Below are 13,265 nucleotides of genomic sequence, written 5' to 3'. Positions count from 1 at the left end.
TATAAAGGTGCAGCGTATATCACGATGTGAGTTAAAAAAGGTGAAATAAATTTCGTGTAACCTCATTCAGAAGATGTAACCTGGTGATGATTACTACAATGTAGTACATGGTTTCTATTTTTTTTCTTTCTTTTTCTTTTAGTGGTGCAGAATAACTGATTCAGTTTTTCTAATAAAGGTCCGTCAAGAATATTAGAGATATTGTTATACTCTAACATTGCATTCATTCGAAAAATATCGAACTTAATAAGAACTATCACAAATCTGCCAATAAATATCAAATAAATTGAAAGGTGAGGCTTACCAGAGCATATCGTGGTGAATTCTGATAAAGGGTTCCAACCCGTGTCCAGTTAAAGTACTGCAACAAGGCAACCCTTGCTGGGTTGAAAGCTGCTTCACTCGGGACTACACGAAAAAGGTTTGGGTAATTTTCCATTCTGTACATCGGATGCGTGTCTGCATAAGTTATCTGTTAGAAAAATAAACAGAAAATACACTACTTACCGAAAATAACAACCAAAAATAGTGCATGCATTGCTCAGTACAAATTCATTTTTTAACTTACCTTCTTTGCTATAAAAGTAATATAGCATAACTTATTTTGCTCAGTTTTAGAATATTATATATATACGATTTGCTATTATGCGCTCAAAGTAACGCAATGGATTCTCTACACGTTGTCCATCACGAGGAATTGAACCCCGAATTTTAGCGTCGTCAGTCCACAAAATTACCGCTGACCTACTGTGGGACTTATATATGTATTATGTAGCACAAGAACAAAAGATGTTAAACTAGTGTATTGACAGAGGTATACGGATAACCTATTTAATGGTTTCAAAATATTTCGGTGTTAAAATTGCTATTATATATAATTATATCTTGAAACAGACTACTTAGAAAGTGAATAATACATTATAATCTATGTCAAAAATTATTTTATCCAGACAGTAATCTATTTATTTACTATGCCATTAAAAACTGAAGCTTCTGGAGAAATTAGCAAAAAATGTTTTGGTGTAGAAACATAATTGTTATTTAAATAAGAAAAGAGGTTTCTATAGTTCAGGAAAAGCCATCCGTAATTTAAACTAGTAACCAGAGAGTGGAATAAATCAGGTTTACGCATTACTACAAAGGTTTTCTTCAGCCTTTGAACCGAATAATGTAATTTACCTCACTACTGAAAGATTGTTCATCGACATTAAATCTCGAATTTTGAATCTTTGGATCCATTATTCGAAACACCAACCGTTTAACCGTACAAAGCTCTGATCTTTTTGAAAATAAAAATGGGTCTGTTTGTATTGCTTTTGAATTTAGCGCAAACCTACACGAGGGCTATCCGCGCTAGCTCTTCTTAATTTGCCAGTGTAAGACTGGAGGGAAGGCAACTAGTCATTACCACACAATACTAACTCTTGGAATATCCTTTTACCAACGAATAATGGGACTGACCGTCACATTATAACGTCCTCACAGCTAAAAGGGGAGGCATGTTTAGTATGACGGGGATTTCAACCCCCTGTGACCCTCAAATTTCGAGCCGAGCGCCCTAACCAATTGGCCATGAAATCCAAAAGTGGATGGTGATAACTAGCTGCCTTCCCCATAGCCTTACACTGCTAAATTGCTTTGTTTAAAATTGTTGAAAATTTCGTCTTGTAAATGCTGCTCTTCAGCAAATATGATTTTTAACTGGAGTGAGAACTCAATAGAGTGCATACCTATGCCACGCAACGTTGATTACATTTCATCGTTCAGAAATAAGAAAAGCTCTCCGTACGTCCGTTGTTATCAACGGATACGGACCATTTATAACAGAAAAGTATGTATCAATTTAATTTTGGTTCCAATTTGAAACGTGGAAATAGCAAGAGAAAACGAGCATTGATATTAGAAATTACTAAAAAGTATACTGGTTGAGCAAACATAGTATAATAATAGTTTTAAAAAATTCCATTTCATGAAAGAAATCACTGGCGACATTAACGGGCGCTATAACAGCATAAGTTGAAATCATATACGTATTATAACGTGCACACGATTTGTTTCATAGAATGGATACAAAGTTATTCTCCGTTGCTTGTTGAAATGGTAATTTATATTAATGTTAATATGTATTTAATGGTAACAAATATCATTGTATGGTACACGAGGCTTAACTACTTAACGCTTTCGTTGAAGATCGGTGCCTACACAGAATATTTTATCAGACACATCTGTGGACTTACAATGCAAGTATTAATACCGTTCACATAGAGTTAGAACGGTATTTAATCCGCTTATATGCTTTTAATCTTTCAAGCGCTAAATAATATGTAAGGCATTGCAGTCAGCAGTTTCAAAACTAAAAAGATTACTGAACTTAAATAAGTTTTTATTCTTTTTTTAGCTTTTGGTTCGTCTCTGAAAAACAATAAAACCATTTATTGAAAGGAATCTTTCCCTCGTAATTTCCAAATAATGTCAAATGAGAAACAAAAACGCAAAATAAAAATTAAAATACAAACTCTTCTTCAGTGCTCCCAAGTGGCACAGCAGTAAGTCTAACGGCTTATGAAGCACGAAACCGAGTTTCGATAGTTAGGTGGGCACAGCTTAGATTCCCAAAGCTGCAGCAGTTGATGGTCGTAATATTCAATAGTATCTCATTATTCTACTCACAATGGTACCATAATAATACCATACGCACTTCGCTAACTTTCACAAAGCAAACAACATTCCCTTCTATATTTATGTTAAAACTGCTCATAAAATATTCTCTTCCCTTCTATTACATTTTTAATTTTCAAAGAAAATGAAAACCATATTAGAAAATAAAGTAATGTATTTTTTGAGAACACGTATCCTTACTTACTTTCACATAAAAATGTAACTGAAATCATGACTGTCATAATTCATACCCGTTAAAGCTTTTGTAACATTACTGTGCCGTTTTTCTTGTTTTTTATCCCAATGCTGTTAACTAGGTAATCCTATACATTACTTTTAGACTGGATACACTACGGTAAAACTCATGTAGTTTGTAAAATGACTTTTCTCGTTTATGTGTTAGCTGCTTTTTGACATTTGACATATTTTGAACGCTTGACACAATGATCAGCTAAAATGTCTCCCTCCCAAGTTGCACAGCAGCATGTCTGTAGTCTTACACCGCTAAAATACTGGTATTGATACCAGTGACAGGCAAATAGTTCTTTGTGTAACTTTGTGCTTAACTACAAACGATCTGAAGGGTTTTTTTTTCCTTTAACATCTGCCTTTATAAGACTGTCGTAACAGAGTATAGCTTTTATTGTCTCAGTGTTACCTTTGTGATTGTGATAGACGAAAGGAATTTGTTGTTGTTTTTAATTTCGCGCAAATCTACACGAGGGCTAACTGCGCTAGCCGTCCCTAATTTAGAAGTCTAAGACTAGAAGGAAGGCAGACAGTCATCACCACTCACCGCCAATTCTTGGGCTACCCTTTTACCAACGAATAGTGGGATTGATCGAACATTATAACGCCCTCACGGCTGAAAGGGTGAGCAGGTCTGGTGTGACAGGGATTTGAGCCAGCGACTCTCGGATTACGAGTTGAGTGCCTTAACCAACTGACCATACTGGGCCACTGGAAAGGTGGATAGTCAACAGTACTGAACACCAACAGATGTTGGGGTTTTTAAAGGTTTTTTTTATACATTAGTCTACGTAAAAAAAGAAAAATTAAAACACAGTCAGAATTTATTAATCTATTTTACGTTAAATAATTCTGAATTAAACGCGCGATGGCAGAAAGGCATAGTTCAAACACTCAACAAATTCATCGATTTCTTATATGCGTATTTCATTTTGCTGTGTCGGCAGGTGTACATTTAAAACAGTAGCTAACTTCATTTTTCTTTCATATTTATAATTTTTCAAGTAAAACCCACAAATCTAGTTGGACAGAAAAATCATTTAGACGTTTACAAGTGTAACTGCTTAGTACCTAACTATAGATATTCAATGTAATGTAATTGTAGCTTTATGTTAAACCCAAAATTAACATCGATGCATTTTATCCTTTAACCAGCTTACAAATTAAGCGTCCTTAAGTTTGCACTACAATTTTCTAAGCATATGATGGAAAACCAACAACAGAAAACTTTGTCATAAAGTCTATGTAAGGCAAAGTGTCACATAAGGTTTAAAATATCAGGAGAGTAGATTTTTTCATGTCAATATTCGTGTATTTATTATATCTGTTGTTTATAAATCTTAGAGCGCTCGAGTCATAGCTGCGAGTTCAAATCTTATCACTCTACATGTTCTCTCTTTCAGCAGTGGGAGCGTTATATGTTATGGTCAATTACATTATTCGATTAAATTAGCCCAAGTGTTGATGGTGAATGAAATTGCCTACCTGACTTCTCTCTGGAATATCACTTATGCACAAAGGGCCATCTGTTCTCTGTCTACCACGGGTATAGAAACCCATTTTCAAGTGGTGTGAGTCCGCAGACATGCCGCTCTGCCACTGGGGTGTTATCACTTCGAAATTAGGGGCAACTGTTGCAAATATCACCGAGTAGCTATGCATCAAATTCAACAAGCAAACAAATTTGAATAAGAATATGCAAAAGCATGTTTAAACAGTAATTTTCAGAAACCTTGTTAATGAATTCATACCACATTAAGAAATAATTCGTTCACAGTTAATGTGGGCCTGGCATGGACAGATGATTAGGGCGCTGGACTCATAAACTGAGAAGTCGCGGGTTCGAATACGTCGTCACACCAAACATACTCGCCCTCTCAGTTGTGGGGGCGTTATAAGATGACGACCAATCCCATTATTCGTTGGTAAAAGAGTAGCTCACAGGTTGGCGGTGAGTGGTGATGACTAGCTGCCTTTCATCTTGTCTTATTCTGCTAAACTTGGGACAGCTAGCGCAGGTAACCCTCGTTTAGCTTTGCATGAAATTCAAAAGAAACAAACAAACAGTTAATATGATTTGTATGTTTGTGGCTAGCGAGGCTCGCTGTTAGTAGCGTGATATAAAGAGAATGTTTAAAGTAATTTTATCTCAAAACAACTGCGACTTTAATTCTGTTTTGATTTCTCTATGTTTTTTAGTTACTAATTTTTATCGTAACATTATATTTACCTCTGTCCTATAGATTTCACTGGAGGTCTTAATTTATAAACTTGAAAACAACAACTTATCTGACATTTAAATTCTACGACAACCTTTCTCTGTCTATTTCAACTTATAAGTATCTCCCGCTGGGACAGTGGAAAGTGTTCGAATTTACAACTTAAAAATAAGTGTTAGATTTCTCTCGCTGGAGACAGCAGATAGCATAATGTGCCTTGTTATACTGAAACCCAACCACCCAACTTATAACTACAGTTGTTAGTCTTCGAAAGCCTTAACGCCGCTACTAATTATTTTAAGCAATATTTAAATTTATTAATTGATTGCTTCGTTATTTAGCAATATGAGTCCACAAACATACCGCTGTGCCACCGGAAGAGCTTAAATATGTGAACAAAACACCTCCAATTCTTTCTTATGCACTTGTTTGCAGCTTTAAGCTAATCTTTCTTCTGCAGTCTCGAGTACAATACATTCAAACTCAGTATCAAATACACAAGAACTCAGTTATAATAATATCTTAGTCCAATAATCTTGTAACATCTTGAAAACATTACAATAAAGAAGATCTTGTCATTTTTATAATAAAAGTATATTTAGTAAGGAATATCAAAATAAAAAATCATGAGGCAGAAAATATAGGTTGTGTCTAGATTTCACATTTTATTGTCATACTGAGTTTTATCGAGCTTCTGACGATCACTAGCTTATATTTCTAATATTAGATAAAGCGTAGCCTACGGGATAGAATTTTGGAGTATGGATCTGTAGGTCTTCACTTACTGAAAATATATCTTTCTCCATAATTTGGTGGTGTGATGCATGCATTAAAAGGATTGTGATCAAATATCTCATGTTACCTCGGCAGAAAAACAACCCCCAACCATCACACTGCCTCTCTCCTGCTTCGTGGTAGATGCTACGCATTGAGATAATTATCGGATAAACAACTTACACTTTGAAGCAAATATTTCAGACTTGGATTTATTCGTCCATATCACCCGTTCCCAATCATCAATAGTCCAGTTTTCGTACTTTTCAGCAAATTTTATTGTTTTGGGAATATTTGGAGATTGAAGTAAAGTTCTTTAACTGATACAGAACCAAATATTATGTTCTCGTTGAGTCTTCTTGATACTGTAGATCTGAATACGTTTCTGTTATTTGGTAGATGGTTGTTTATTTTGTGCTGGAGGTCAGTGACAGTCTTCCTTCTGTTCTGAAGGCTTCATAAACGAAGATACTTAACATCAGTACCAATAAGTTTAGACGTTCTGCATCTTTCTTTCCTATTTTCAAATTTACCTGACTCTGTCTCAGAATCTAGTGTGTATTTGACAGAGTTTGGGGAGCATTTCAAGTTTGCTTCTAACCAACATCACATAAAGCTTTTATCTGAATTTTCTGCTCTACTGACAATTCTCTATGCTTTTTGGCCTGTGGCATAGCAAAAAAACTTAATATATAGTGTTAAACACTGTTTTTTATGAATGTTTAATTGTGGAGTACTATTAAATTAATTTTTTTCTAGCATATATTTGTACCATATGCTAGCAGCTTCTTTCTATATTGTTAAGACACTGCATAGAGTGATATGACAGTTCTAACATACCTTAAATTTGATCAGTATGCTCATTCAAGCAGAACCCTTATGACATGCATTTGATACAGGTATATGGGATTCTAAAGAATGATAAGTATTCTCACCCTGGATCATTCAGTTGTCAGCAGGGATCAGCGAAACATTACCATAATGTTGAGATTTAGATTCTGTAATGGCATGGAAGAATTATCAAAATAAAATGAAAAGAATAACAAAATATTCTCTTGTCCTAACAATTTTGTACTGTACTGAATGCCATTATAAAAAAGACTTCACATGTTAACCAATCATAATTTGCACAAAAAGTACACGTTCAACTATTCCCCTTCACATACACAACACGATAAATAATATTTGCATCAATTTAGCTTTATTGCTGAACGAATAATTTGCTGCTAATGAAAATTTCATATGACTCTGAAACTAAAAGTACGCCCGAGAGTCACGGGTTTGAATCCCTGTCACATGAAACATGCTCGCCCTTTCAGCCGTGGGGGCGTAATTATGTGACGGTCAATCCTACTATTCGTTGGTAAAAGAGTAGCCCAACCAAGAGTTGGCGGTGGGTGGTGATGACTAGCTGCCTTCTCTCTAGTCTTGCACTGCTAAATTAGGGACGGCTAGCGCAGATAGCCCTCGTGTATATTTGTGCAAAATTCAAAAACAAAACAAACAAACTAAGGGTAGACAAGGTCGGTGAACAAAATTTTGCAGACCTCTTCTAGAGGTTTGGTTTCTTTGGTTTGTTTTTAATTTAAAAGCTAATTTACATTCAGTGGAGAATAACTTAACAGTTGCAATGGTGACAGTTCTCTAAAATACAACCTCTATATTCTCATAAATGTTGTCATTTTGTGAGTCAATTGCATGCCTTTGGGAATGAAGTTAATTATGATTTACACAAAGATGCAAAGAAAGTGCTAAGTACGCGGAACAGAGACAGATAAACAAAGCTAAAAGAATTAAAGTTACTAAAACATTTATCCATTCGAAATCACTCCTTTGGGTTCCCTATATTTTATTGATGTTTTTCTGCATTTTGTTCATTATAGAAAAGAAAATACTTGATAGTCTGGTTTTCATAAATATATAATGATAATAATAATAACAGTTACTCTCTTGGTCTCTGTGCTATTGTTCTATTTGGTGCACTTATAGCTATGAAAAGTTTGTTTGTTACACAGCTAGAAATGTTTTACAATATTCGTCAGTTAATGACATTGAGAAATTTGTGGTTTTGTTAACATTTTGTATCTATTCTGTGGACTTTCTCAAGTGGTTCTATGACTTATAATTTTGCGAGGTGTTTATCAAATACTTTTAACGATTTAATATTTGGTTCTTTACGGAATGAAGAAATTGAAGGTATATTTTATCACGAACTGTTATATAACTATATGGCCCCATCAACATGTAGTTTTATCAGAAATGAATCTCATGGTTAATATAAGTAGTTTACAAGGTCTAAATAAGATTCGGTTTCACTACATTCCTTGTCTGGTTAGAGGTGATTAAATGCTAATTTACATTCAATGAAGAATAACTTAACAGTTGCAATGGTAACAGTTCTCTGAAATACGACCTCTATAGTCTCATAAATGTTGTCATTTAGGAAGTAGCTCTACTTTGTGAGTCAATTACATGCCTTTGGGAATGAAGTTTATTGTGATTTAAACAAAGATGCAAAGAAATTGCTAAGTGCACAGAACAGAGAAAGATAAACAAAGCTGAAAGTATTAAAGTTACTAAAACATTTATCATTCAAAATCACTCCTTCAGGTTCCCTATCTTTTATTTGTTGTTTTCTGTACTTTATTCATCATAGAAAAGAAAAAATACATGCTGCTCTGGTTTTCATAGTTATATAATAATAATAACAGTTATTCTCTTAAAAATAGAAAAATTTCAAATTTCTAAAGAGAAAGTTTAAACATCTTATTTCATAATTACAAATTACTAAACATGTCTTCTAGCAGGAAGGGATGCCATCAAAACTGTGTATAGTCATCACATTTTTATTCTATAAGTGGGAAAATATTTCAAAAACTAAATATAGGAATGATTGCACCAGAAACTGAGAAAACAAGGTAAGAATGTGCATGATGTAATAAAATTCATTCTCTACAACCTCATATGGCAACCTCTTTAATGCCTACTTCGTTTAGGTTTTCTATCCTGTATATTATAAGTCAAGTGGACTAAACTTAAACTTAATTACTAAAGTAAGGCTTTATTTACTATATAACAAGAAAAATCGTGACTACCATAGAAAGGTGAGCAAAGCACACCTGATGATTATATATATCTGACTCTTCTGTGTTTACTGGAGAGGTAGGATTATAGATACTACCCACAAATACACGAGGACTGACCTACAATGCAGCTAGTGCTTCTCACAAGGACAGAAAACACCTGGAGACGTTACAAGTCATACCAGTCTATAAAATTATCATATTAGACGCATTCCCATTCTCATCAACATATGGAGAGATTATGTCAATTTAGATGAGTGTGTCCTATCCAGACAATGAAAAAAACATGTCAAAGTAATCTTCTTGAGAGAGATGTGGAGACCATATTTCAGCAGACGGCACTTGATATTGACAGGACCATTCCAAATATCAAGAGAGATAATAAATATTTGTTGGTTTCTGTAATTACTGCACTAAACCAACCAAACCAAAGCATTTTCAACAAACGGTTTTACAGCCTAAATTGTAGCTGAGAATAATCACCCTGCCACCCATCTTTTGATGATGTACTTGGCAATGACATAGAAGTCTATAGACTCTTTCCCTAATATTTAATTGTTGTTAAGATGGAAAGTAACAGTGCCTGTTGATGTACTGTGCAAACCTATTGGAAGTATGGAATATCAAAATTTCCATAAATATATGCAACTTGCTGTAGAAATTGTTTACAAGCACACTCTAAATCAAAGCAATTGTTTGACGAATAAGAAGGCTAAAATAGTGTTAAAGCGAAGCTGGGTGTGATTCTAGTGTAATAACTAACCGTGTGCCAACCAGTTAGCCAGAGATACATTGGTCCTTACTTATCATTCATCAAATTACGAGATTCAACAATCTTCTGCAACTTGTTGAACATGGAGATAATCTGAAGTCACATGTTATGAAGGAATCGTTAAAACACTATTCGGATCATGAGAAAGCAGTTAGTTTGGTTGAAGATCTGAATGAAGAAAGGAGCAACCTAGTCAATAATGATGACAGATATACGAAAATGTTTCTAGCAGTCTGTCTATAGTGAATGAGAGAAGGAGATGCTTTCAAGGAAGCAGAAACACTCCCTGGAAAACTAGCCTAGGTGGAACCATTGATTTTAAATCTATTTTAGTTGAGATTGAAATAAATGTGATAGCATTAAAAATTGCTACAACATCCAGAAAATAAAAGAGAGTTGTGGTTCTTTATCTCTGAGTCACTCAATCAACCCATACATCAAATAAGCCAAAAAACATTTCCTCAATGGCAATATTTTGACTAATTTGCATGTTATTCCTTTTGTGACAGCAGAAATACAGACCACGCATCAACTCACCATTAAACAAAAGCTTGGCAGTTATTTTTTGTTATATATGGAACTATTTCTATCTCTTGCGACTTTTTTCATGTTCTTTCTATCTTCTGAAAAAGCTGAGTTCAAACTTCATAATTATTACAACAGTTCTAGGTTTGTCTCCCCATAGAAAAAGATAGCCAACATGATTAAATACATTAATTTTCAACCACAATAGTGGAGTTTGTTCATTACAACTTTCTCTTATGACAACTAGCTCAGCATTATAACTAATTTTAATCATTTATTAAGTATACATCAAATCGGTAAATAGTTCTAGCTGGTCTTATATCAATCAACCCTTGATTCTTAAGACAGTTGGCTATTTTACGCTAATAAAAATTAGTGTTTGAGCTTGATGATTTCCATAATGTTTGTGTCAGATAATCGTTGTTACGTTTTAACTGTGAAAAGTCAGCTCTTCATTTAACGTACAACGTATGGCATCCAAACAGTTCTTGCCATGTTCCTTCAGTTATTTTTTTATTATATTCCTTTTCAGTAACCAATAATATTAGAACTATAAAATGCTAACAATTATAACTTCAATAATAACTGAACTGCATTACTTTGTTCATTCAAACCCTGTTTAGGGTTGAAGTAATAAAATAGTGCAGTTCACTTATTATTTAATAATAACGTTGAAAATAAATGAAAAGGCAGCATTAGGCATTGGTCTTACCAATTGCAATCAAAAGTAGGAGTAATTAGTCGATTTGAAACCCATGAGGCAGGAAGAAGTTATTGTTTACACCAACAACTCCATAATCAGGGAAGATAATCAAACAATGGTGTTAACTTGTATAGGTTTGAGCTGTCTGATTCACTTTGCTATTCTGGCATCCATAAACTGCAGTAGAGTTTAACTGCTCACAATGACCCTTGTTTGGCTTGCTTACTTTCATTATTTTCTTGGCTTATAGGATTGTGCAAATGAAGGCAGCTGTTTTTTTCCTTTTTGATTAACAATGCCGAACATTTTTCGCAATGATGTGTTATCTTTTCCTTGGAAGATAACAGTGTTGCAGTTTTGATGCTACAGCTGACAATATCCAATTTTGTAACTTTTTTTCATGAACTCCATCTATTAGGCTTACTATAATTGACTTTCTCTTTTTTGCTATATAGGAAGCTGGGCCTTTGATAACTTGACGTAATATTTTTTTATCTAACATCATGTTACACTATTGCTTTACACTATCTGAAATAAAAGACATCATCAACATCACTGGTAGTCTAGACATTAATGATTTCTTTCAGCATCCAGCCCACGTTTAGCTCCAAGCCTTATAGACGAAAAGAAATTCAGCCAGAAATACCTTCCATCTTGTCTCGTGTACCAAGTGTACTGATGATGCAAGCCGTGATAAAATGCCTGATCTGGTCGTCATCCGTCAATTTCAAGGACTGGTTGTGATTCCAGGGGTAGTTTTAGATCTACCAAAAATCTAATTCATGAAGAAGCAATAACGATTCATGAAATGTCTAGCTGAGAAAAATGAAACAAGAGACAATGGTTTAAGATGTGGGCTCACCTCATAATCTAAAAGCTGATAACCAACTATATCTCACAATCAAAAAGCTTTGAGAAGTCAGTATGGTAGGTTAATATTCTAACTAATTTTTTCTTTGCTTTTCAACCTTAGTCAATCCTGTTTTTAGCCTGTATATTTCATCTTACTTTAAATATTTGATTTGCTGTTGTTTTATTGAAATGTCTTTTTTACACGGTTTCCCGAGTCATTTCTATTTTATTGCATGTAAGGTTCATTGTAATTTGTATTACATGGGTTATATTTATGCATTGTATTCATTTCATTTAAACAGTCTATACTGTGATTTTCTACCATTAATGTCAGAATTGGTGAGGTAAGAAGAATAACATGATAAATTTAAATTAGGCATTAAGAAATAATTATAGTTTTATTAAGATATAATTATAATTCTATTCAAGAACAACTTTACAAAAAAAGAGTGGATAATGGCATAAATTATGCCTCTGTATACTTTTAGGTTAGATATCTTATTAATCACTCATAAGCATGACCGCGAGATTTGTAACTCCTCTAGTTGGTAACCATATAGACCATCTCTGTATGGTTTAGATCCTCTGGTGAGACAGCGGTAAGTCTTTCGATTTAATATAAGGTAAAATTATGGGTTCGATTCCATTTGATGGACACAAAGCTATTCAATGTGGCTTTGCTATAAGAAAATACACATTCACACTGTGTGATATAGATAACTTTGGGAGGTTATACTATCTTGATAATTACATAGAAAGCTAACGAACTAGATCCGACTGGTTTTGGTTTGTTGAAGCAGCAAAGGTCATACAGTTTCTCAGGTTGATTTGACTTTCGAAATAAGCGTTCAACTTCTTATAAAACAACCAAACTGCTTAACTTTCGTTCTAATGAGATTTATTTCGAGATTGTATGTTCTTAAATACAACTGAAACTACAGTTTTTTTACCTCAGTTTGCTTGAGAATAACACACAATCGCTCTTAAGAATTAAACATTAACCTCTTGATCACAGTAAAGAAACGCCAGATCCGATTTACTTTATATACATATATATTTGTTGTAACTGTTTCTCGCATAAAATATCCTTAATACTAATAAGTTGTCACAGTATCATTTCAAGTAAGTCTCTAGTAATAATAAAGTTGTATTGCTTTACCTGTACTAACTTGAAAAATTGAGCTGCTTTGGCGATTGGATCTGTGACGGCAGTACAAGCAGCGCCAAAGAGAACAATTACTTTATGGGTTTTTCTGGAAAGCATGTCGAAAAAGTTCTTCATTCCAACCGCTGGGTCACACTGAAAACAAATAAAAAAAAGACCAGGATGTGAGCTAACAGTTACCAAGAGTGAACTAACAGTCATCAGAAAAAGAACTAACAATCAGCAGGAGGTAGAGTTAAAGTCAACTAGTATGAACTAACAATCA

General features: G+C 34.1%; 1 protein-coding gene across 1 annotated transcript in view; it reads right to left on the bottom strand.

The window, feature by feature from the left end:
• LOC143223205 (gamma-aminobutyric acid type B receptor subunit 2-like) overlaps positions 1 to 13,265 on the bottom strand; it is a 245,278-nt gene that overhangs the window by 62,382 nt on the left and 169,631 nt on the right. The window contains exons 2-3 of the mRNA XM_076450812.1: positions 12,995 to 13,135; positions 305 to 472 (exon numbers count right to left, since the gene is read on the bottom strand). Of these exons, the coding sequence (XP_076306927.1) occupies positions 305 to 472; positions 12,995 to 13,135 (309 nt within the window). The remainder of the gene's footprint in view (positions 1 to 304; positions 473 to 12,994; positions 13,136 to 13,265) is intronic.

This window comes from Tachypleus tridentatus, chromosome 8, assembly GCF_004210375.1.
Source record: "Tachypleus tridentatus isolate NWPU-2018 chromosome 8, ASM421037v1, whole genome shotgun sequence".
In the NCBI taxonomy this organism is placed as follows: Eukaryota; Metazoa; Arthropoda; class Merostomata; order Xiphosura; family Limulidae; genus Tachypleus; species Tachypleus tridentatus.
The sequence above is the reverse complement of the archived record's forward strand: the minus strand, read 5'-3'. Positions and strand labels throughout refer to the sequence as shown.